The following is a 24,765-nucleotide window of genomic DNA, read 5'->3' as shown; positions in this document are numbered from 1 at the left end:
CTCTCTATTGCTTCAAGTGCAATTCAGCCCAGCTGGACCTTCAAAGTGCATGGGAAGATTCTTTTTTATAAGCAACACTCATTCTGCACTATATTTTAGGACTAATATATAGCAACAGAAGACATCTCTCTAATACTTAGTCATATAAACCCAGCAGCTTTGGACAGATCAGAGTGATTGATAGGTAGGGATAAGTCCTATATTCAAGTGATAAAGATTTCTTTTTATGTCCCTACTAACTTCAAGTAAAAACTTGCAGATTTAACACAAACTTTTCAAAGAAGTTTCTTCAGTTTGGTGCATGGAAAGAAAGGAGCTGAAGCTCACACAGTTCTGCCCCAGCAATCAGGAAAGTTCATTGGTTCAAGTAAAAAGTGAGAGAGCATCACACACAGGACAGCTAAATCATCAGGTCTAGAGTTACCATTACACTCTTAGCTCATTTCCCGAAGCCCCTGTTAGAAAGGCTTCTCCATCACAAGTAGAAACTGATTTCATGTAGGTTCCTTTGGAAGGAAGTCCTATACCCTTATTCAGGAATACAGCACGCTTTGCAGTTTTCTACACTGGTACCAGAAAAGGAAGGTATTAATTCTTCACCACTCCATATAATTTCCCTCCCAAATTCTCTTGCCGTTGAGGTTTCCCATCCCATTTCGAGTCCAAATGATGTGGTGCTAAAAGCAAGAACGTGGTTCAGGTATATTATTCTTTTCAAACAAGTCATATCTCCAAAGAGCTTCTGTACTTCTGCCCTAGGCCAACTCAGAAAAATAGAAAATGAAACCAAAGGCAAATGACAAAAAGCAGGGTAGGAGTAGAAGGAAGAAGTAACAAAACAAACCAAAACAGAAAGAAAATAAACATGAAACAGACAGATCTGAGACACAACCAAGATCAGATGTTATCAGAAACAAAGAGTTCTGATCTCAGATAGAGTTCCCAAGAATACCCTTTTCCTGATACCAATTACACAATTCCAAGCTAATACATTGAGACACCATGAACTGTGCAGTGAAGTAATATAATTTGAGAATATTACAAAACACTGTTTGCATTTGAAGTAACATACTGAAGAAATTACTCCTAAATGTCTTGCTTCTATTAAAAATGCTACAGAGAAACATATTCTAAAGGCTAAGTGATTGGTAATTTTGAAAGCACTGCAATGTAGTAATCCTTACTTAGTTAGATTAGGCAAACAACACAGGTTGTCCTTCATCATGTCTTAGTTATAAGATCAATTTTTTAAACTTCTTGCAAGCTGCAGACTTACTGCCTGGGTGGAAGAAAAAGCAGTAAAACCTGGTTCTCCACAGATGGGAAAGCCAGCATACCTAGCCCCTGAGTCAGCTCGGCACCGCTTTCCAAACATGACTTCTCATCACGAAGAGAGAACACAGGTGTAAATGTTCATCAGTGCAGAACTAAATGCCCCCCTTTAGCAAAGTGATGATTTCTGGATGAACACCAATTTGAAGTCAAACACAGCTTCGAGACAGTTACTCTACTGGATTTTGTCTAGCCAGGAAGTTAAATATACACAGGCTTGCCTGTCCAAATCAGAACTTGCAAGAATAGTTATAGAGGGAGACAAATAACAGAAGTGAGCAAACTTCTTCCAGCATAGCCAATAGCGCAAGGAGGAAAATGGAGCACAGAACAAACAAAGCACGGAAAACAGCAGAAACGGGTTAAAGACACTAACGTATAGCTAGAACTGATTTTTAAGTGGATTTTAGCATTAGTGAAAGGTGATGAATTGAGAGCACTGAAGACTTAAAGTCTTCTCTTTTTCAAAGAGGCAGAACACAAAGTAGAGTGCAAATTGTCCCAGATCGTGCCGCCAGCACACCTGGCTGTGAGCCAGTCTGGAAGGTGAAAGAGGAATCCAGTCTGAGCAGCTACTACGTCTCGCTTCTCTGCCAACTGGTAAACTAAGAAGTAGCAATCATATGGTTAAATTTCAGATGCAAATCCAACCTAAGAACAGAAGTTGAATGCCAGTCACATGGCAGCCAATGCTTTTTGTTCAGTGCAATTCTGAGCTGGAATTTCAAGTAACGTAATCATTCAGTCCTTGACTTGGTCCTTCAAACATGGAAAGCATTACAGAGTCAGAGACAGTACAAAATTCCAAATTTAGTTCTTTGATACAGAACAAAGGAAGAAAATAGCAAGGACTACAAACAGGGACTATATTCTGATGGCACATTTTGAGAATCAGAAGGACTGAATGAAGACAGCTATCTCTTGCATGTGAAGAAAAGTTTACCTTCACAAGCTGCCCACTGCATTGTACCTGAATAAACCCCTGACACAAAGGAGGAGGAGGTATACTGCTGGAAGAGCTAAGAGGCATGCTAACAGAATTCAATCAGAGCTAAAAGGGAAGTGGCAGCAATACAAATGGGACATAAAGCATTCTATTTTCAAGAACCTTTATGCACAAAGGAAGCAAACAGAAAATACCTAGGCATATCCTTATCAAGAAAGAGCCTGTAAAAACATAGAAAGAGCTTCAGTTAGTGCAGCCAAAAGCAGAACAGAAAAGCAGCAGCTGAGAGGAACAGAACAAGTGGACCTGAACAAAAAAAACACCAACCAGAAAACAAGGTTGCAGACAATGAGCAAACATAAGACACATCCCTTACCAGGGCTTCAGCCCCACTCCACCACCCTGCCATGCACTCATTCCAACTTAAGCCTTGGCATTTTGGGAAGAGATGGTCAACAGCTTGACTTCACTCACACTCATCTGCCATCCAAGCAGCCCACCTAATAGAAAACTACACAGCTATACAGGAATTTCTTGAAACTGCTAGAGAACAGAAAGTATAGGGCTTTCCAACTGCAAATCCAATAGCATCAGACTGGAAACTAGCAACAGCCCCCTTATGTTCCAATTATCTCTATCTATTAATTCAAACACACTAACAGTAAAACGCCACTTCTCAGCGTGAGGCAAAGAATAACTGGTAAAACCCCGACTGCGTGCATTTGCAGTCACTAGGTGGCAGGAAGACTTCAGTTGGTAGGAGCCATGTCCTGAATCCACCTTTAATATCGCAGCAGTATTTCAAAGTCTAAGCCTCTAATGGTGAAGGAAGAAGCCATTTCAGCGCCTGGATGGATACGACCTCCAGCACTCAGCAGCTGCAGCAGAGATGGGCTCCCAAACAACCCCCTTCCCTCTGCAAACACTCGTTCAGAGTTAAATTTCAGAGATATTCCTGCTTTGCACCAGTTAAACAGCCACAGAGTGGTCAAGTGACTTGGCTGATGTCAGAGCAGGGAGAGGCTGTGCCGGCAACGCAGCATTCTGCTTCACTGCCCTTTGTTGCAGACACTAAAGCAAAACAATGTGGAGTCTGACTGACCTTTACAGCAATGCACCCTAACGAGGAGACACACGCAGCCAGCAACCTCTCAGGCAGGGGCCCAAATGACTGCAGCTACATGGAACAGACACCCCCTTATTAGAACTGGAGTCAATGTGTGATACATCTGTATAAACCCACAAATTATGAAGTTTAATTTACAAAGCATGGCTCTTGCTTAAATGGTCACATGCTTGTTCCAGGAATAATACAAGTATGTATACCTCCATAAATATATTCCTCGAGATTGCCCTTGTACTTGAATGCTGTATTCTAGCAACAAACCTTGATGACAGTTTGAAAGTTCTGGGTTAAGTTCTGAGACTCCCTTAAGCTGTTCCTCTCCATCCTCCCTTTACGGTGCTTAAAACATGGAAAGTAATTCAAATGCATTATCAAGAAATACTCCATGTAAACCAATGGACTTCAGCTTTATCTGGAGTTTATGGTAACATTTGTTCTCTATCTGCATGCCCTGTGCCCATGGAATTCTATGTGTAATAATTAGCAAAATTCCCAGCTTTCCAAACATCCTGCCAATACCTCTGAGGTCAAAGACATTTTAGACTCCTGCTAGAGCGCTTACTTCATTCACTTACCTGTTGGAGCTGTGAGAGGACTTCAGGTATTTTGCAGAGATAATATTCAAAGACAGAATAGCATCCACAGCAGCTTCATCTACTTCTGCTTTATTTCTTATACGTCCTGAAAAGGGTAGGAGGGGTAAAAAAATTAAAACTAAACCTGAAACACAGAAGGAATTTATTTTTCCAAATATCATTTCAGACTATGTGATTAACAAGCAGCTGTAAGCAGAAGTTGCAAAACTTAAGTTTTTCCTCTAGATCTTTCTCAAAATCCACCTCTCACAGTCAATACTCATGAAGGTGACAATCTCATAAAAAGAGAAATCATTATTAGTACTTTTTTTTTTTCCTTACACAGCAACATACAAACCAATATACTCACCAACAACCAGCTCTCGCACATCTTTCCAGTGCAACTCACTGCCCTTCTCATGGATAATGGTGACTGTGATTCTACGCTGAATTCCCTGGTAGAGTTCAGAAACAAAACACAGGTGAAGTATTCCCCCCCACACACACTAACATCATCTACTTTGCACTTATACTTTAAAAATAAAGCAAATAAAATCATTTAAATTGGTCTGTAACTGTGAACAAGCACCCATGTGTTTCAGGGCCCTAAAATTAACTGAAGAGGAACATTATATTCTCATATGTAACAGAAATTACACTTCTCTGTCCTCACTCCACAAAGGCATAGGTTTTTTAACCTAAAATAGTCCTGAAATTGTTGCTGCACTCTCAAAAATGATATGTATGGTCCCTAGGATATATCAGACTTGATCACAAAAACAAGCAAATACTTGGGTAATGTGTGCTTACACACTTACATGCTATATTAAAGTGTATATACCGAAACAAAAAGTGTGTATACCAAAAAATATTACTAGAAAATAGCAACTACTCAAGCAGATATTCTCCTCCTTTGTCACATATATCTGTTACAAGTCAAAATACAATAAAACTCTGTAATAGCTGTGAAGGTAAAAATGTCGAATAGAAATAAACACCACCTCTGAAAAAGAAAAATTCCCCACGTGTTGGTTGCAACAGATTCCACTCTTCCAAAGGTGGACGACAACTATCCAAGGAGAAGGTGCTTTGTGTGTAACTGTCTCAACAGAAGCTGAAAGATGTTTGCCTCTATGGTGGATTTCACAATGGAATTAGAGGCTAAAATCACTCTGGTTTGAACTGGAAGTAACTGATGAGGACACTTGTACATCCAGCACTGAGTAACATTTTTATTAATTTTTTAAAGGACATTATTGGAATATGACCATTATTCCTAAGCTATAAGAACTGTTCTTATCATTTCAAGAAAGAGAGGAAATGCAAGTTACAGGTAAACTATGAAAAGGAACTGAGAATTTGAGAGTAGAAAAAACGTAACATAAACCTATAAACAATATTTAACTAGGATTATCTTTAGAATCTAGGTAAAGACAAATTATCATTAAGGATTATTAAAGGCATTTAAAACGTGCTGAGACGTGGTCATTTTGTAGATCTGTCTCATAACCACATGAAAATAGATAGAACAATGAAAGCTGAGTCCACACAATCCTTCTGCGTCCTTGGTAGTGATGTTGGAGAACACTAAGGCACAAACCTGGTCCCAAAGGCTCCTACTTGTTAAAAGGCTTTCATCTTTCATCAGTGGGATGCACGCCGATAAGCAAAGGAAACAGCAATATACTAGGGCCAACCATGCTCTCCTCACAGCCCAAAGCTAACAGACTAAGTACAGACCGAAAGATGACTGACCCTACAGCTATCGTTAGACAGCTGTGTGGGAAAGGAGAAGACCTGAAAGATGCTAAACCCAGTCATTAGCATTCCAATCCGCCCCCCACCCCCCCCACCCCCGAGATGAAACTTGCTGTTCTACAGCCTGCTTTAGTACCTGGTGAAGGAGGAACGTCCCCTGACAGGGCAGGCCTCCAGTGTGGTCCACAATCGCAGGAATATACCTGTGTGAGACAGTGAAATCAACAGGCAGGACAGATACACTAGCACAGCAACTTTACACTCTATTTTGCCAACAGTTCCCTCTCCATATATCTGAAGAAACAAGAGTGTTTCTACTGACTCTCAGACTGGACTTTTATTGGACCACAGTATCAGTGACATACAGAAGTATCATATACTGTACTTGCAGTACTCCTGGAAAACTCTGCGGAACTTGCTTCTCAATATAATGCCTAAATACCTGTCAGGGAAAAGTCTTCTCTGTAGTAGAGGTGAACATAAAATAGGGCCTGCGAGATGACTTCTGCATTGTAAAGTCTCTAGTGACCCGAAGAATCTAAACTCATGGCCTACGTAAGAGAAATTATCCCAGCACCTATTGAGCTGGTGTGCACGGGCTTTCAAAGTGGAAAGATTACTTCAAGTGTGAAAGAATTTCATTCTGTCTCTTTGGTCCTTTCCAATGGGGACAAGGAACATCAGCAGAATTTACACCCAGTCACTGCAAAGCAGCCAGACACCAGGCTGACACAAGCCAGGCCACTACCCAATAATGATTGCTAAACATAAACCTTGCCTGAACAGAACAAACAGTAAAAGATCCAACTCCCATAAACCACTGTTCTTAAAATATAAAAGATTAATATGGGACTTACTCCCCTGTTGGCTCCAATTCGCTGATCTCAAACCACACAAGGAGGTCATATTTGCTCACACTCTGGCCCAAGCTGGGTTTGCTCATAGTATTTAACTTTGTAGCTGGCACTTAAAGAAAGAAAAAAGAAAAAAGCCAATGGTTCACAAAGACTAAAAAAGTAAAGCTTACCCTAGGGCTCACAGAAACATGTAATTTCAGTGATCCTATGCATTCTACACACATATGCAGACCACAGCTTTTTCCCACAAAAAACGGTGTTGCTTACAGCAACCATTATTTCTCACAGCGTTGTTTTTTAAGTCTAAGGTACTAGATTAAAAAAAAAAAAAGTTAAATAATGAGATAGAAGTGTATCCAAAAAGCTTGTAAAAATATACAGTCTCCCTAGATCCACAGAAAAAAAAGTACATTTCCCCTTCCCCACACAAGGAGGAGGGAACAAAAAAAAAAAAAAAAAAAATCAAGAACTTAAAAATTCAGTCTTCAGTCCTTCATGTTACAAATTGCAATGGTACCAGTTTAGATAAGAAAATGGTTTAGATAAGAGAATGTGTATCTAAAAAGGCTGAACAAGACTTATTCCAGAGCCAAAATCCTGCCAAAGTATGTTTCTGGGCTCCTTATGGTTTCGTACTTGTGATTACTACTGGCCAGATCTTCTCTTAACTCCTTTCATGCAAATGTAGGAATAAACCATGTTGAAAAAAATATCGGAATAACTGAAAGTCTAGAAATAACCTGATGTTCCTTCACACATACTTACATCACACCTTTTAGCTGTCAGTACATGACTTCTCTTATCTGTTCGCTCCTTTTGGTTTTGTAAGTGGGAACATTTTAAAAGCTTAGTTCCTGTGTACTCAGACAGGTATTTTTGTAACTCTGCAACTGATTTCCCATTTTTTCTCCTTTCATATACTAACCTCATTGCTTTTATTAAGCCAAATAATTATCCTCCCTTCTTGCCTCTCAAGCCCCATCCTTCCCTTGCTCAAGTGTTCTTTAGGTTCTCCTATTGTCACACCTCTGTGGAATCCTGCAGCTCCCACCATGACTTAATTTGCATGCATTGGAAGGGCATAACAGTACCCAGGTAAGAAAAGGTCCTTATAGATGTGCTTGTGCAATTTCTGTTGAAAAACAAAATGTGAATTCTGTTTCTTTTTTGCGTAAAATAGCAGCTACCTCAGAGGGAGAGGTTCTACAAGAATTGGTCATTTACAGCACTACCACTCCATCATGCCAGGTAGCAAGTTTTAGTGTCATCATTTACTCTTCCCATCCATTACTCAGGGTAGTCACTCTCTTACACCCATCATACCATGTAGCTGCACATAAACTCATTACAGCTGGACTCAATGCTGTTGATAGCAAGAGGAACATCAAACACACCAAGTCACTCAAGTTTGCTGCTAAGCAAAGAAACTCAAAACCACCAGAAGAGAAAAAAAACAGAAAGACGCATTTAACTGAACATGAAAGTCAGTTCTAGAAATTCTCATGGACTTGCACTGTCATAATTAATAACCAGCATGTCCGGCTTGTGGGTTTTTTTGTAATAAAGCAGAATAAAAATGTAAGTAAGGAACAGCACTGTTAGTGGAAAAAAACAGAAGATGAGCAAAATGGAAACCTATACAGAACACAGCAGACTGTTTCCTCTACAGCTAGCTGTTTTTTCATATGCAGCATCTCTCATCCCAGTCTCACAAAACTGTGCACAGAATGCACACGCACGCACACACAAAAACAAAAAAAAAAAAACCAAAAAAAAAACAAAAAAAAAAAAAAATCAGAGTTCCAGGAAATTTCAGGGAATAGATCCAGTGTCAAAGAAAAATCTGTGATACGTAGCACTCTGGAGTTTATAGACTCTCCATATGGTTCTCTCTAGAATAGCTCTAAACTTAAGCACAGCATCATCCTTCCATGACCGCAACCATGGCAGTTTCCAGTCCCAAGAAGACTACATGATACAGATATGAAGAAAGGAATTTTGAAGCACGTTTTGGAACTACTTCTACATCTACCATAGATCAAGTTCGGCTACTAACCATCTCGTTTAGGGGCACGCTCACTCTGACAACTGGGAACGGGCAGAAAGAGAAAAGGTGGCAGCTGGTCAGCTCCATCCTGGAAAGCAGCCACAGCAGAGGATGCAAGCATGTTGGCATGCTCGGATAGCGTGTTCAGCACATGCACATTTACATAGCCAGACATAAGATACCTAATCAACTCAATTTTTCTTTCATGGTCTGCAAATGGAATGGAACACACACAAAAAAAAGGATGGTAGAAACATGCAGGTGTGAGAAAGCTGGAGAAGGAAGAAATTAAAAGGTGAAATGGAAAAAAACCACAACAGTTCAGCATGCATTATTATGATTAAGCAAAGAAAACCAAGGATCATTTCAACAAAACTGACTCACTAAACAAGAATGTTAGAGATCAAAAAGATGAAGCAGCTAATGAATAAGCAGATTTCCAGTCAAGTGCTCAGTAAAGCACATAAAGAGCCACAGCTAGATCTCACAGAATATGGTCAGCACCTCAGGAATTAAATTCTACCCTTTAACGAACAAAGAAGCACTTCCGGCAAGAGGAGGTTGAAGAGAACACACAAAAAGGAAGATAGCCAGCAAAAATAGATCCAATGCTCTTTGCAACATTCACCCCATTACATTTCTTGGTGTCCTGAATAACTTCAGAAGACACTACAACCTTTATTTTCAGTAGCTGATGTGTGATGTACAGAATCAGAGAACCGTTCTCACCTGGCTTTGAGAGTGGCATAGGAGGAGGAAAGAATCTTCGGGAAGGCTGTGGAGGGCTATAGAGAAATGAAGAGTTATCAATATAGAGGCAGCTAAACATAAGAAATACATACAAACACACACATATGCATTTATGTATACACACACACCCAGTACAGTCCTTCCACCCATTTTTGTCTCTAAAAATACCCTCAGAATCCCATGAAGATGGGTAAATATCACCTGTCAGGAGAACAAGTGGACTCAGCACGCTTGTTAGACTAACCTATGTCCTTCTTCTATTCTAACTTAATTAATCCTATCTGTCAGTAAAAAAAAAAAAAAAAAAAAAATTTACAATTTCCAACTGCTCTACTCCCATTCTGCACTGAAAATTTAAGTAGGTAACAGGCATTTCCCAAAATCACTTAAGGAAAAGGAACAAGCCTCAGCTGGCATTTCCTCTTCAAACTAGCACATGCTTCCTCTTTGCAGCTGCTGCCTTCAGCAGGAGGGCTGACTGGGCCAAGCAACTCGGACAACAGCCTCATCCCTTAAGCTATGAAGATGACTATGACTAGGGGTCCTCTATAGATTCCAAAAAATCAAACGCTCAACTTTGACACTAGTATGTTGAAAGATTGAGAGCCTTTTGTTTTCCCCCTAATCTCATCTCTCTTCTTTTGTCATCCTACCTTTACGCATCAAGCCACTTGCCCTGAGGGAACACTGCACCTTGGAGAACTGTTAAGCTTTACCCAGAACTCACCGAGATCACCACAGAAGTTCTGAGTACAATATTCTACCACCACCACAGTGTTTGTAGGGTGGGTGCAGCTGTATTGGCAAAACAGCTTTCCATGTCTGAGATGGTAGAACGATTCCATCACTCACTAACAAAACATACTACACTGGGTAAACAGGCCTCTGCCAGCACCCTTGACTCAGTCAGGAATCCTACTCAGGAGGGTGTGGCTGTGTAATTTCAGGAGTATGAAAAAGCACTGCCCGAACCGCAGAGCTAACCTGACCATGATCACAAACAGCCTTCATGCCTCAACAGTGAACAATACCTGTTGAGATCCTGTCCTTGCAGATGGAGAGGATGCTGCTGATAATGTCCAAAGACTTCAAACACAATAGGCTTTGTTTTGATGTACTCCACAAAGGATTCTGTCACTTCCACAGCAATCTATCAGGCAAAGTAAGGAAAGAAAATGAGACACACGAAAAGGAAGTCTTGGAAGAGTGACTTTTAGGAGTCTGTATTTTTGATATGGTTTAGCGCCACTCGCAGTAAAAGTAATTGCATTTCTTTTAAGTTTAGGCATTAATTCTACTCTTCACTAAAGAAGAAAATGGAAGCTTCAATATCAGGCATTTTAAGTAGGAGAAGAGGAGGCTACATGGAACCAAAAGATTACACAGTCCATAAAAAGAGATATATTCAGTTCATCTGGGATCATGACCAGTGCTATTCAAATATATTTTATTTCCTGAATTCTAGACTGCTTTCATTGAACCTCCTGGAAAGGAAACAGAGAATTCAAAGGCAGGAAGTAGAGGTGAAACAGCAGAGTTACATCTGCCACACAGAACCATTCTGTATTTTGTTCTCCATTGGGGATTACATCATTCACCTGATCACTCCTCCTACTGTCTGTTCTTAATAATTCCCCTTGCCCTTCTTCCCCATACACCTCTTACGAGTTTAAGAAGAAGGATACACACTACTCCCAGTGCTAGAACAGACACTTACTATTCATGTAAAGTTTTACTTACATTCTGAACATGGTAAAACCCAAGGGGAGTCCCTCGACCATTATTTTTGAGAGGTTCTGTTGAGAAAGCTTCATCATGCCGATGTAAAAAGCTTTAAAAAGAAAAATAAAACACTACAAAACAGTTCAGTGAAGACTGCTGTCTGTGAACCCAACAGGGAAAGGAAACACGTAAATTTATTCTACTAGAACTTTACAGGGAGTGGAGTGATGGCATAAAGCTAGGAACACAATTCCCATACTTGATCTGTGTCTTTATTACTCCCATTCTTCATTCTCTTTCTTAAGAAACTAAGCCAAAGAACACTTTCACTTGAGAGCTACTGATTTACTCAAGGGTTATACAGCTTTCATTACAATTGAGCAAATGTACAATCTAATATTGAATTTTTCACATCAAAAGCCATTATCAAGCAAAAACTTAAGATATCTGTAACTTAAGACTCCTCTCTGATTCTTAATTCCTTTCTGCAGAACTGCTAACAGAAAGCAGGTACTGCTCAGAACAGGAATGCCAGTAACTGACAAGGTGTTTTTCTCTGCTATACCATGCTGCCACTGATTTGAAAAGCTCTCCGTCAGACCCTCCATTGCCTACTATTATTTGCACTCTCTATCAAACCATTAATTGCCTAATGTAAATAAGGACAAATTCTTACTTGAACTGGCAGAAAATATCTGCATATTCAGGAAGGATGCCGCTGGCCTGTAGCACTGTCACACGGAAGGTAAACACGCTACCCAGTTTCAAGCGATCACCAATTTCCTCAGTGAATCCTTCCATAGTCATCTTTCCATCCAAAGTGGCTGACTTCAGGTCTTAGGGAGAAACAAGCATCCCACATGAAATCACTTTTTTCTTTTTCTTTCTTTTTTTCCTCCTTTCTTTTCTTAAAATATTCCTTCAGGCAACAGTTTAGTCCCATCACACTCTTTATTTGTCTTTTGAGCCCAAATTATTTGCTGATAATCAAAAGCTCCAAACACCTGGGAACAGTTTTTCTGCACAGTTCTTCAAATGCATAACTCCAGCATCTATCATATGCAACCCACCAGTTACACCTCTCCTTACCTATCATATCCTTGAAGGGCGCTCAGAACCCCTTTCTATCACTGACTGAAAGGGTCACAGATTTCCCTTAAGCTGCCCAGAACTACTACATATTTCTTGCTTACCTAGCTCATTCATTCTGTTGATCTCCTCCGGAGGAGTGGTTACCTCTGAATTCTGTCCTTGCCCTTCCACAATTCTTAATTCTTCCAAGGACAGTCCAGACCGCGTCATTGCAACTGAAGAAAAATCACTCTGAAAAATTAAATGAAATGGCATGTAACAGACTCCTGCAGTTTCTGGTTTTGCCATTCCCTTCTTCCCCCACAATACTTATTTAGAAGCACAAACTACTGCACTCATAGAAACCTAACTCGATTTTAAAAACTTCTCACCTTATCAAAATATTCATTGTCAAATGAAATTTTAGCTGTGCCAGACTGTCGAATACCAGACCCATAATCTGGGGCTTCTTCATCAGCTAAAAAACAGAAAAAAGAAAACAAAAGAAAGAAAATAATTATGGGGAGGAGGGGGGAAAAACCCTCAGAGTTATCTAAATGGAAGTTCTGATTACAATGGAAACCAGTCTGTAAAGCAGAAGACCCCTGGTTCCAGTCATCCAATAACAGATTAGAATGGGTGCTGGAAAAAATCACAGCAGAAATCCATCCATCATGAACTCAAATGTGGGAAAACTACAAGACAAGTATGTTCACAGCTTAACTTATGAGAATTTTGAATGCAAAACAACTTTAGTACTCATTTTGATTATTTATTTAATTCTGGTTGTTATACCTGAGGTAGATCAACATACCATAATACAATGACCCACATGGTAATGCATACTTACATCGACTTAAATTGCCATCTAAACTTCTGTAGCTATAAACTAAGCAGTAACACTGGCAAAGCTTCACAAGTATGTGCTGTAAGTGTGAAAGGCGGTTCTGTCCGTACAATCTGTCCATTTAACCTCCTCCTCTTTGTGGAGAGTAACAACAATGAGGCCTGGTTAAGTGCCAGATATTTTTTCCACAGTAAATGCATGCTTGCAGGAGAAATCCCAAGATCCAGAATGTGTTCCGAACCTTCACTTAGGGATCAAATAGTCCCTTTTCAAGAGATGTCCCCCATTCAATTTCTATTGGACATGTTATATTCTATTTATTTGCATGGATAAATAGAATATTTATTTGGAAGTACTTGGTCAAAGCTAAGGAGACCAGACCAAACCAAACTAGAAATGAGATTTCTGTGCACATTAAATTAGAATTTATTTCACTTGCTGTTTTAGTCCCTGCCAGAGTGATTCTTATACATCTTCAGAGTCTGAGATTTCATTATACGTTCCCATGGAGATTGAAACTTCCAGGGCTACCCTACCCAATAGGGTAGGGTAAATGAAATAAAGAAATAATAATTGAAATTATAAAGAATAATAAAGAAATGCTGGCATTTAGCCACTGCTAGAGAAGAGAAATTATTAGAAGTATCTGTGCTCTCACCAGCATGGACAGGACATGGCTAATTACCAACAGTGAAACCCAACTAGCTCACCTAAAATATTCGCAGCTGACTAGCAGACTGCGGTTAATCTCTGGCACACAGACAATGGCAATTCAAAACTGGATGAAGCAGTTACAATCCCCATATATCTACCCTTCTCTTCTGAAAAGCTGATAATTCTTAGTGATCAAACAGTATGTTAAAGCAGCTTTCAAGTCTCAACACATTTTAGTGAGGCAATGAAACAGAAGACTGCTGATGATTTCTATCTATATTACGCTAAAAAGCATCACTTCAGGAACTACTTCACATGCTATTCAGCCAGTGGAGGAGCACGTTTCCGGACATTACTTAAAAGGATAGTTTGAGAAGACCAAACACTTGGTACATTTAACTTCTCTGCAAGTCACCACAACTATCAAACCTGCACATACCATTGCCCATTGTTTATACTGGGTGCCAGAAAGAACATATTTGCTTTATTTTTAGTGCTTAGATTTACTGACACTAGTTAGCCCTTTCACTGTTTTAAAAGCAGTGTTGTATTAGTTGCCAGGTATAAACTTCAGTGGTCAACACCATGATTTTAAAAGCTTCTGATCAGTAGCATGATTTCAAGATTTATTCACGCTTCGTCCATATGATTCACACCAATGAAAAAATTTCAAAAGCAAGTTAATAATAAAGAACAAGTGTTCTTTGCAACACTAAAATTATTCAGGTTTGGGTATAAGAGAGAATGGTTTAATCTGTTTGCAACTCTTTGGTATGCTATGAATAGCTGCAGCTTTAAAAAACAGGCAATGTCAAGTGCTCAGAGTATCTCACCTGCTATAGCTTGCACTGCTACTCGCAGAAATCCTCGTACTTCCCCTTTCTCACTAACAACAGCTACTCTGTGAATAAGAGGCACCGGGTACAGTAGATTGCTCAGGTATACAAATGCTCTGGTAATAAGAAGGAAAGAAAACACAAACAGCATTAGGCGATCATCTGCAAAACCCGACTGCAGTACTCGGCTGGCTAACGCCGCATTCAAATCTTCAGGCAGTTTACTTTACTCCATCTGTTAGACCTGCACTGTGGTCATGTAACCATATTGTCCACACGGGGCTCGCCAGCGTGTCACAGCTAAGTGAAGCCACAAAATGCTCTAAATCAGAGTATACTGGAGACACAGGGCTTATATTAGTGAGTTACAAAACATATGAAGGAGACAATTTAAGATGATGGCTTTATAGAAGGTAATTTTAGATGCACCACAGTTGTAAATGGAGCTGTTAGCAAGGTGATAGAAGTCAACTAAGGAACTACTGATAACAAAGAATTGAGTTTTCCACCCCATGAGTGTAGTCTGAAGTGATAAATTAAAAGGGAATTGATCTACTGCGTTCACACAGCCTCAATTATTTTATTGAGCATATAAAAACACTCTTCTAAACAAACTGACTGAATATTTTCTCTCTTCTATGTTCATTTGATAACACTGTATACAGAGTAACCAGAAATCCCCAAAAACCATAAGTCATCTATTGGGTTTCTTGGAAGATTCACTAAGTGTACGGATAGCGGAAGACTGACAGTCTTCACAGCCAAATATCTCCAGGAGTATTATATCTATTTCTTTCAAAAAAGAAAACAAACCAAAACAGCAAACCACCACAACAGTACTCTAGAGCAATCATTTCTAAATCACAGTTTACAATAGGAAAAGCAGCATTTAGGCCCACTACTGCATGATAGTGCCATACACTAACTTTTAAAGTTATATACAAGTAGGGTCTATTTTGGAACAGTAAGTTAACAAGTTTTATTGTGCAGATTTTTAACTAAAAGTTAGACTAACATTATTGTTTTACATTTTCGCAATGAATTGCAAAAGTTCTTAAAACACCACACTTCAGTGTGATTAGCCTGGGCAGAACTTTCAATGCTGAGAAGCCCAATGAGTCAGGTGAAGAATGGCTCTCAACAAAGGGAAAAAGTAGAAGGCTTTATCAAGTGAGCTGTTTCAGAGTTCAGAAGAGTACTGAGATGCAGAGAAGTTTAAACAATAGTTTTACCAGTCATTAAATCTAAAGTGACTAACCAATTATGTACGCAATTTTTAATGAATTTATGCATATTAAACTATACTAAACACTAGCCATTTGTTTAACCAGATTTCCTTCTGGCAGTCTTTTTATTAGTCTGTATTATTAACTATAATGAATTCCTCAAATTTATAATTGTTATTGTTTAATATTCACAGGGAAAGTCCTGCATGACAAACGAGGACTGAGAGAGAAACAGAAGTGTTCACTGCCTTTGTCTGGAGACATCAGCTGTAGAATTTGTTCCGTGAGCCCAGCCAGACTGATCCGAACTCACTTCCTTGCGACACACAGCTAAGGTCCCAAGTTAGACAAGGTAAGGGTTTCTCCCTGGGTTCATGTGCCCCTTCCCTGAACGAATGAATGATCTTGAAGTAAAAAGGTAGTCAAACAGGTGTCAGTTGTGAACCAAAGAGACAAAAATAATGCTACTAAAAAACAAGGTGGTGACAAAATGCAATAAAGAGAATGATTAATAAGGCTGCAAATATAGCAAAACAAAAAATGAAGAAAACTATACAACAACAGCAAAAAAATCAACTGCAACGTAACACTTGACTAAGATTAGGATCTAATACTTTTTCAGTCTGCTCCAAAGTGAGGTAAGCACTGATAAAGCAGGGGAAGGGAGAGGAGACTAAATCTAAAATAACAAAATGGGAACTTTATCTCCTTTTTGCTGTCGTCTAAGAAAAAATTTGTATTTTTAGCTTTGAAATTTCAAGCGGTGCTCATTTGAGAAAGCAGCATCCCACCATACAAGAAAACAGCCCCCCCCCCACTAACAAACTGTATCATCTGCTTGGACTGGACCAAGGATGGAGTTCAGGAAGGTATGTAGTTATATGCTTAACACAAAAAAACACATACAATTTGAACATTTCAAGCAAGGGAGAACGGACATTTTTCCCCAACAGAAAGGAATCTAAAAAGCCTTGTATTGATATGCATACAGCAAGAGACAGTTTCACTAATGAACAGAAGCAGTCATTACAAAAGCCCTCCTACTTCAAAGACAAACTAGTGGAAAGGGAGAGCATTAACTGCATGAAAAATATATTTTTATTTGCATGGCTGAAGTTCCAAAGCTGCTGTCCAACATATGACAGTCAAAGCATTCAGCTTTATTAGCAACTACAATTCTGTCACCTCAGTAAAATGACAATCCCGAAGAAAAAAAATACTCCTCATCTTCCTCAACTTCCTTCCATCCAGTCACCTAGCTCCCTGGAATCATTATAACTTAAGAGAAAGAAAAGCACATAATGCCAAAAGTTTTAAGCTTCTTGTTCGGTGACGGAAATGCTGGATCTCATCTGTAGAATGGAGAGCAATAGCAGATTTGCTGTACAGAGAAAAGAGCTGGTTTATGCAGCAATACTGCCTTCCAGTGCCATTCCATCTGCTTCATCAGAAGACAGCACCAAATTAGGAGCGAATGAAATCTTAAGGTTATCCTTCTCCTCCTCTTCCCACACCTGGGAGAACTCCCACTCCCCCAACATCCCATATCCAAGTGTCCTCCTGCACCTTAGCCCAGCAGACTGAAAGAGGGGGAGCTGTATTAGCAGAAAGATTGGTGAGGTAACATGGCATACTCACAACAAAACTAGAAATGAAATTTGACAAACACATATTAAAAAAAAAAACACAACAGAACAAAACCAACAGAACTCAGAATGATGATGGGTATTTTTTAAACAAACACATCAATTCAAGATTTAAATAAAATATCCCATAGTCCTCTCCCACCTCCCTTAAAAATATAGCAAACGCTTGAGATGTCACCATTAAACTGAATCCACCTTAAAGACAGCCCAGCATGCCAGAAGAGATGGCTAAAGGGACCAGCTCTTTTTTTCCTTTTCCTTAATAGTTATAGTACAACTAAGAGATAGTCACAGCGGGGCAGAGGGGGGGGGTGTGTGGAAGTACTGTGATGCCCCAGGAGTTGGATAACCACAAGATCAATTTCTCATCCTCCTCTCTTTCATGACCTGGACTCATTATTGCTGATGACACACCCCCGCAATGATATTAAAAATTATTTTATTTTTGTCCTACACATTCCACCACACACAAAACACTACACAGTTAAAAGTGTTAAGGAATTCTGGTTTTGTTATAAATTGAAAGCTACCTTGTGCTCAAGACATTATCTACATAGATGGACGTACCCTCTGATACTTGCTAGTTACACTATTCAAAAGGAGACTTCTTATGCTGGAAGACACTGAGGAATCAAAATAGTTTCGGTGCTAAACAGTCCAACAGTTTTCTGCTGACAGAATCAGCACAATAGAAGAACAGAAGAGGAACAGAAATAGAACAGAATAGAAATCAATGACTGGGAAACAGTCCTTCAGCTGTCTACTCAGAGATAATACAAACTAAGTTTCGTTCCTCAATACAATCTATAACCCTAGTAGAGTCCCTTAATACGTGCAGGGTACATGGTTCAGGCTGGTACCCCAAACTGCCACAGCTTCACATGTCTGTCCATAGAGACAGAGCTCAGTATTCTTTTTAATACATGGAGACGGGAAGTAAGATGTGTAATTGCCAGGAAGCACGACTGTTTTCATTATACACTGTATTTGCTCAGCTTGTGTTGTGCTTCCTGAAGAGCTTGTGAAATAAAGATGAATAGCTCAACTTTTTCCCAAGCACTAAAGGTCCCGCTCTGAAAGAACATGCACAACAGGAGAATATGCTGAGTATGCCAGCACTGTTACAAAAAAGCCGTCCTAGCTATTGCAAACAGCACACGTATCCTTTAACTAGCTGACTACCACTTCCAAGGCAGTTAAGATGGCTTTCCTGAACGGACTCTTGTGGATCAGATTAACCTGAAAGAATTAAATTTTATAAAGCACATTATCAGACATTGCACATAGGAGCATAAATTCAGAGACGAAAGAGGATTAATGCAATTTCTTGCACCTTTAGTAACTGTACTTATTGTTTCAAAGACTAGATGAAGAAAGTTCCAAGATTTAATCGCAGTTTGTAAATAGGTCCACTAAAGACAAAGCATGAGGTTAGACAATACAGCTAAACTGGTCTAAAAGATTGATGAAAGACCGGCAAACTCAGTCCCCCATTTTTATAAATAATGCAATCAAGTTTCCTGCATTTGAGGAAACTGCAAAAAGATCCCACCTTCCTGAGCATGAAGTCTTCCCTGCTTACAGTCACAGAAAAGGATAAAGACAAGCTCTGGTCTCTTCTTCTTTGTTCCTCCCCTCCACCAGCCATGGAGTGTTACCCCCTCTTCTGTACATGCCCATGGTAACCACCTCCCTTACTGTTTTAACAAGTAGATTGGCTTACAGAGTGATCAAACAAGCGAAAAAACGTAACTGGGGGACCGGGAGCAGAAGAGAGGGGAGCAAAGTCACTAAATAAAATCTGTTTCTTATCGTGAGTTACATGTTTGAGCAAGACTATCTGCGAAGAAACAGTGCAAAGCACTACATATTTTAAATGCAACTTGCTGTCCTTTGGGTCTACACCACAGATCGAGGTCTGATAATGCCTTAATCATATCTAGATTGGCAAAATGGATAATACTTTAAAATACATTGCATAAACTTGTTTCAGAAATTCAAGCATAGCACATGGGGAAAGCACTGCAAAACACCACAAGCCAGTGAATTTTAATGATTATGACCTTTCACTATATAATACTTGCTACCAAGAGTCATGTAGAATCTGAGAAGCCAAATAATCTCAAAGAATACTCTTTTCCTCATCCAGAAAGGGCCATTCATCCTTCTCCTCGTGCCATCTTTTCTTTTCAGACACAGAGGATGCTAGATGAGTTTTCAAAAAATGGATTTACTGGACTTAAAGACTTTCCACCATACTCTGAGATTCTCTTCTATGGGAGAAAATTACATACTACAATAGTATTTTAGTGATCCTGCAATGGCTAAATAGTGCATTCTTATGAAAAACGTTAAAAACTGTACACAAGCAAAACTGCATTCATTCTATGTTGCGACAGTCATCTAGAAACAGAAATATATTTACTCACATTGTCACATCTAAGGGTTATTTTCTCAGTTATTATTTAGGTCTTCATGGCCTCTGACATGGGAATTTTAAACTTAATGTTAAACTACGCTCTTTCTCTCTGGCAATTCCAATTTATGTATATAGATATTTTGGCTGACTTGACAGATATTCTATGCAGCACAAGGCAAAGCCATTGCAGCCTACAGCAAGAGCTGGTCCCTTTTGGCCATTCTCACAGTAACCTCACCAACCTTCCCACTAAAATGAACCAAGGGGATCGGTCGTAAAACGGGTCGCGCCCATCATTGAAGAGGTCTGATCCCTCCTCAGTTCCAGCGTCGGAGCCAGTATCATCCACAAAGGCCTCATCATCAAAGTCCTCCATCTCATCCTGCTGCTCATCAGCCAGTTCAGTGATGTCGGAGTCAGCCGTAGAGAAAGTGGGGGAGGGCGTGCGATCAGCAAGACGCTCATTCACGCAGCCATGGAATATGGGGGAGCTAGATATCAGTTAACGGAATACCAATTAACAGAGTGAGGGGAAAGAAGAATGCTTCATTTCACAGCCATCTGCTGCCATCAGCACAGAGATCACCTGAACAACAAGCAAAGGCTTCAAACCATCTGGACTGCAATGAAACGTAAGGGAAGAGATTGCTAACAAATTCAGGAGAAAGAGCATCCTTGAACTGAGCAGAAAGCAAATGGAAAATGAATATAGACAGGGTCAAACATATAGATATTGAGAGCACACCCATTTAACAGAGCTACAATTCATATTTCCAATATGCAGCATTTTTGTAAATAAAAATACTGTAAAGGTGCAGCCGACATCAGGAAATATTAGAGAATCCCATCAGATATTAGGTATTTCCAACGCATATGACCATACTATTTGAACCACATATGTAAGTAAGGCCCTGGACCACTTTTCCCCTCACTTTCCAATGTTCCTCATATTCTCACAGCTCTACTCCAGTCACTTTAGACAGAACTTAGCTAGCTACCTTTTTAAAAAATAAACTTGTAATTTCCTAAGAGTTCAGTCAAATCAAATTGTAGAAGGTTACACCAGAAATGGCAACATTCTAAATAGCATTTTCCACTCTTCACTATATTTTAAGTCTATCAGAAATCTCAGAAAGAAAACACGCACAACTAACACTAGTGGCCGTACAGTTTATAACCATGTTAAAAGTCAAAGTTCATCCAGAACTGACAAGAGTTACCAGTGTACCAGCAGTTGAGATTATCATCACATACCTTCCAACCAGCTTGAACCAATGAAAGCGATCATAAAAGGGGTCACTGCCTGTCATTGTGCTTTCACTCTCATCCTGTGTATTAGATGCCATCTCCCCAGCTCTGTCATACATCTCGCGCATCAGGTCCAACCTCTGCCTGCACAGAAGGAAGCAGGATTAAAAAAATTAACAGAGTGAATCAACCAAGCAGGGAACACAAAGTGGGGTACACTGACTTCACCTTTACCAAACTACACATAGGAAAGGGATAATAAAGAACAGAGGAGTCTATACCACTAAGGCTGGTACAGTACCAATTCTCTGACACGTTAGGGATTCTAAGAAAAATTTTGTAGGCTAAGCCCACTAAGCACAAGGCAAGGTCACTGCAGAAGCTTACGTAAATCTCGTATTTCATTCAAACTTCTAAATACTCTTCTTTCACATCTAATTCTGGCATATTTTTCCTCTTTCTTTTTTGCATCAGACAATGTTGCTGAGTAACTTAGGCTGTTTTTTGCATTCCACTCCAGAAATGTTGGCATTTTGATTCAAAAGTAAACAGATTCCATTACAGACTTTTATTTATTTATTTCATTGAAAGAAACAAGTGTTGCACACTGCAAGAGCCTTCATCCAGAAATTATTAGTGAAAAAAAAGTTCTTCAGTCAGTATTTAGAGAATTGAGAAAAAAAATGTCTTTTGCCTGTTTCCAAGAACATGATGAAAATAATTCAAGTTACAGTCAGAATTTGTATAACTTCCATAATATGTACGTTTTTTATTATAAATTATACTCTATACTACTAGGCTATGTAAAAGCAGGTGCAAGGAAGCTTTTGCAGTGAAAGGAACATGAAAAAAATTAATGCACAGATACAAGCTGTGAGGAGCCTTAGATTTAAAAAATAAAATCTAACCTCAAATTACAAAAATTAAGTGTGGAGGCAAGGTAAAATGCTGGAGAACAAATGGTCTTGCTTAAAAAATCTAGAAGGCTGATACTTAAAATACACCACACTGTCTGGAAAGTTGGCATTTGGGAATACACAGAGAAGAAATAAGTACAACAGAGAATGAACAGCAAAGGGTGAAATTTTTCAGTAAATCTCCTTGGATATAAGGAAGTTTGTCCTCCAGTAACATTTACATACTTGAGTTTTTCTAAGGACCAGTAATGCGTGGCTCCGTTCTTCAGATCCTGGACTTCCACAGCTACCACTGTACGGGGGAAAGGCCTATTGTCCCGGGTCTTCTCCAACTCAGTGGGCAGAAGCTCTGGCGGCAGTGGTGAGTAGAGAGTGTCCGTCAGCAGGACAAACTGAAACTGCACCTGAGTGGAAAAATCAAAATTACTTTAGTTCCGAGAAGTCTGATATCAGCATCACAAAGCGAACAGAGACCTAACCTAAGGCAAGCCACTTTGAATTCCATTTCCGTGAACAGATTCAAGGTTTTTTATGTCACTTTTTTTTGTCTCAAAATGGCATAAAACATTTTCCAGCTGTACGCATATATTTTGCCTTTATCGCCACAGCTAGCAGATCTGGAAAGCCATAGACCTAGCACATGCTTCTCTTAGTGAAGCACTCACTTCTCTTGGAAAGATGAATAACCACATGAAGTTAAAAGCCAAAAGGAAAAGACGGGGCCCTGGGGAGATGTACATGCACATGTGTTTATGATATTGACAGAACAGTATAAGGGAAATGACAAAGAGGAAAATATATGAACCAGATTTGCATGGGATGTTCATTCAGCCAGAAGTCTGAATCGGAGACTCATAATTTTCCGAACCCTTTTAAAGCCCAAACTAATCAGCAAGAGACATATAACTTCAAAGACCACAAGTAACTCTGAGCATTTGAAGCAGGACTATACAGTCCAAACCGATGAGTCAGAAGATCCAAAAAGCTATTCTGCTCGTCCCTACCTTTTTCTTTAACTCTACACTGATTGCATTGGCTTCTTTCAGATATACTGCATTTCCCCAGAGCTGGTCCCTCAGTGAAGTAAACTGGTGAAATTTCCACTTCCTGAAAGCCCACTGTGCGAGTTCATACTCGTGTCGCGTCCAGGGCACTAGGATGAGCAAAGAAACAAAGAAATAAAACACCATGGCTTCTTCTTGAAACCATCACATATAGCACCTAATACTACTGCTAACTGTGTCATCAGGTTCTCAACACCTTTTCTGGAAGAGAAGAACAGAAAATAAAATCCAGCATTTTATTATTCAATGAGGAAAAACTGGATTCAAACTTCGTCACCACTAGCACTGGAGGTACAATGATCAGGTAAGGAGATTTGGAACACAGAAAAGAAAGTAAGTTCTACTCCTATTAGTTTAGATGTGTTAACAATTATTGAAGCCAGATGCTGAAACAGCGTAATGAAAGCAAGTATTATGGGAATAATAAACTCTATCTACTATACAGAAACGGAGCTATACACACGTCACAGCGTGAGTTGTAAGAATTCCTATCAAGGACAAAAACTAAACTTCAAAATCAAAACAAGGTGACAGTATTAATTTGGTTTAGGACATTTGAACTCTGTTAGTGCCAAGAAGAGATAGATTCCTTCAAGTTCAAGACCACCAAATCAAAGCTTGTAGTTAAGGTAATCTAGTTTGGGCATGATTTGAATTTGGGGATGCATATCTACCGTTTATGTGGAATGTACTCTATGAATAGGTATTTTACATCTTAATACTGTGAAGATTACAGATCAAGAAATTATGAAGTGTTTTGCGCTTTCCAAAGCACATTTCCTATCTATTGCAAGAGATATTATAGCAGCTACTCCTTTAGGCTTGGCTATGTCCAAATCACTTTTAGTTTCAAATTCACCTTCTTCTTCTTCTTCCTCCTCCTCCTCTGTTGTTTCAGCTGCCAAGGATCGTGTCTCTACCTGTTTCTGTAACGCCTGCAGCTTACTCTCATAATCCTGTGGGGAGAGAGGAGATACCATGTAGGAGGACAGACAAAAGCAAAGAGAACAGTTAAGAGAGACTAACACCTCAGAGGGAATGACAGACACAGAATAAAAACATAGAAGACATTTCCATTAACGCTCAGAGGTCACATACCAACATCTACTGTTTTAGTATAATCTGTCCTTGAAAAGAGAGAAGACAGAGGCCAATACAATTAAAATAGTAGTGCTGTTTTTTTAAAACCATCAGATATACATGCTCATAGTATCTGTAAAAGGGAAATATTTAGGATTTTTCTTTTTTTTTTGCTAAAGATTGGGAAAAGGTGATTTTTTAAGAACCTGCTTGCTGCTTTCAGGGAGGTAGGAAAGAGGCAGAAATAGAGAAAAGTACAGAAATAAATTTAAAAGAGGAGAATTATTCACCTTCATTTTCTCAAACAGAAGGATTAACAGCACCACTGATTTGCCTTTTGATACAAAAAAATTAATTTCAGATTTTAGGAAAAAGACATTTTGTTTTCAATTAGATTTTTCTCTTGGGATGCAAGTATTACTCTCACATGTGTATTTAATATACCAGAAGATGAAAAAAACACCACCACCCTGGCAAGTGGACAGAGAAGTCTGTGCAGAGCTTTTCCCACAAGGAGCACTCCAACCAACTTCTGGTGCAAGAGCATTTTCTTCCTGTGCAACATAATCATGCCTTGAAATAAATGCGACTAAGACCTAATGACCCTTTTATTATTTGCTGGTGAAACAAATACAAATTCAAGA

The 24,765-nt window shown here is 39.3% G+C and overlaps 1 protein-coding gene across 10 annotated transcripts in view; it reads right to left on the bottom strand.

Annotated features, from left to right (window-relative positions):
• Positions 1 to 24,765, bottom strand: part of KIF1B (kinesin family member 1B) — a 97,035-nt gene that overhangs the window by 12,326 nt on the left and 59,944 nt on the right. For 7 of the 10 annotated variants that reach the window (XM_075437420.1, XM_075437421.1, XM_075437423.1 and 4 more), the window contains 16 exons: positions 23,901 to 23,997; positions 22,982 to 23,130; positions 22,203 to 22,381; positions 21,067 to 21,204; positions 20,055 to 20,303; positions 14,519 to 14,637; positions 12,577 to 12,662; positions 12,307 to 12,436; positions 11,790 to 11,949; positions 11,132 to 11,222; positions 10,423 to 10,541; positions 9,371 to 9,426; positions 6,595 to 6,703; positions 5,874 to 5,940; positions 4,350 to 4,434; positions 3,980 to 4,085 (listed from right to left, as the gene is read on the bottom strand). In XM_075437420.1, the coding sequence (XP_075293535.1) occupies positions 3,980 to 4,085; positions 4,350 to 4,434; positions 5,874 to 5,940; positions 6,595 to 6,703; positions 9,371 to 9,426; positions 10,423 to 10,541; positions 11,132 to 11,222; positions 11,790 to 11,949; positions 12,307 to 12,436; positions 12,577 to 12,662; positions 14,519 to 14,637; positions 20,055 to 20,303; positions 21,067 to 21,204; positions 22,203 to 22,381; positions 22,982 to 23,130; positions 23,901 to 23,997 (1,940 nt within the window). The remainder of the gene's footprint in view (positions 1 to 3,979; positions 4,086 to 4,349; positions 4,435 to 5,873; positions 5,941 to 6,594; positions 6,704 to 9,370; positions 9,427 to 10,422; positions 10,542 to 11,131; positions 11,223 to 11,789; positions 11,950 to 12,306; positions 12,437 to 12,576; positions 12,663 to 14,518; positions 14,638 to 20,054; positions 20,304 to 21,066; positions 21,205 to 22,202; positions 22,382 to 22,981; positions 23,131 to 23,900; positions 23,998 to 24,765) is intronic. The other 3 variants (XM_075437427.1, XM_075437428.1, XM_075437429.1) reach the window with 1 other exon arrangement.

This window comes from Opisthocomus hoazin, chromosome 16 (genome assembly GCF_030867145.1).
Source record: "Opisthocomus hoazin isolate bOpiHoa1 chromosome 16, bOpiHoa1.hap1, whole genome shotgun sequence".
NCBI lineage: Eukaryota > Metazoa > Chordata > Aves > Opisthocomiformes > Opisthocomidae > Opisthocomus > Opisthocomus hoazin.
This window is presented reverse-complemented; position numbering and strand designations above follow the sequence as displayed.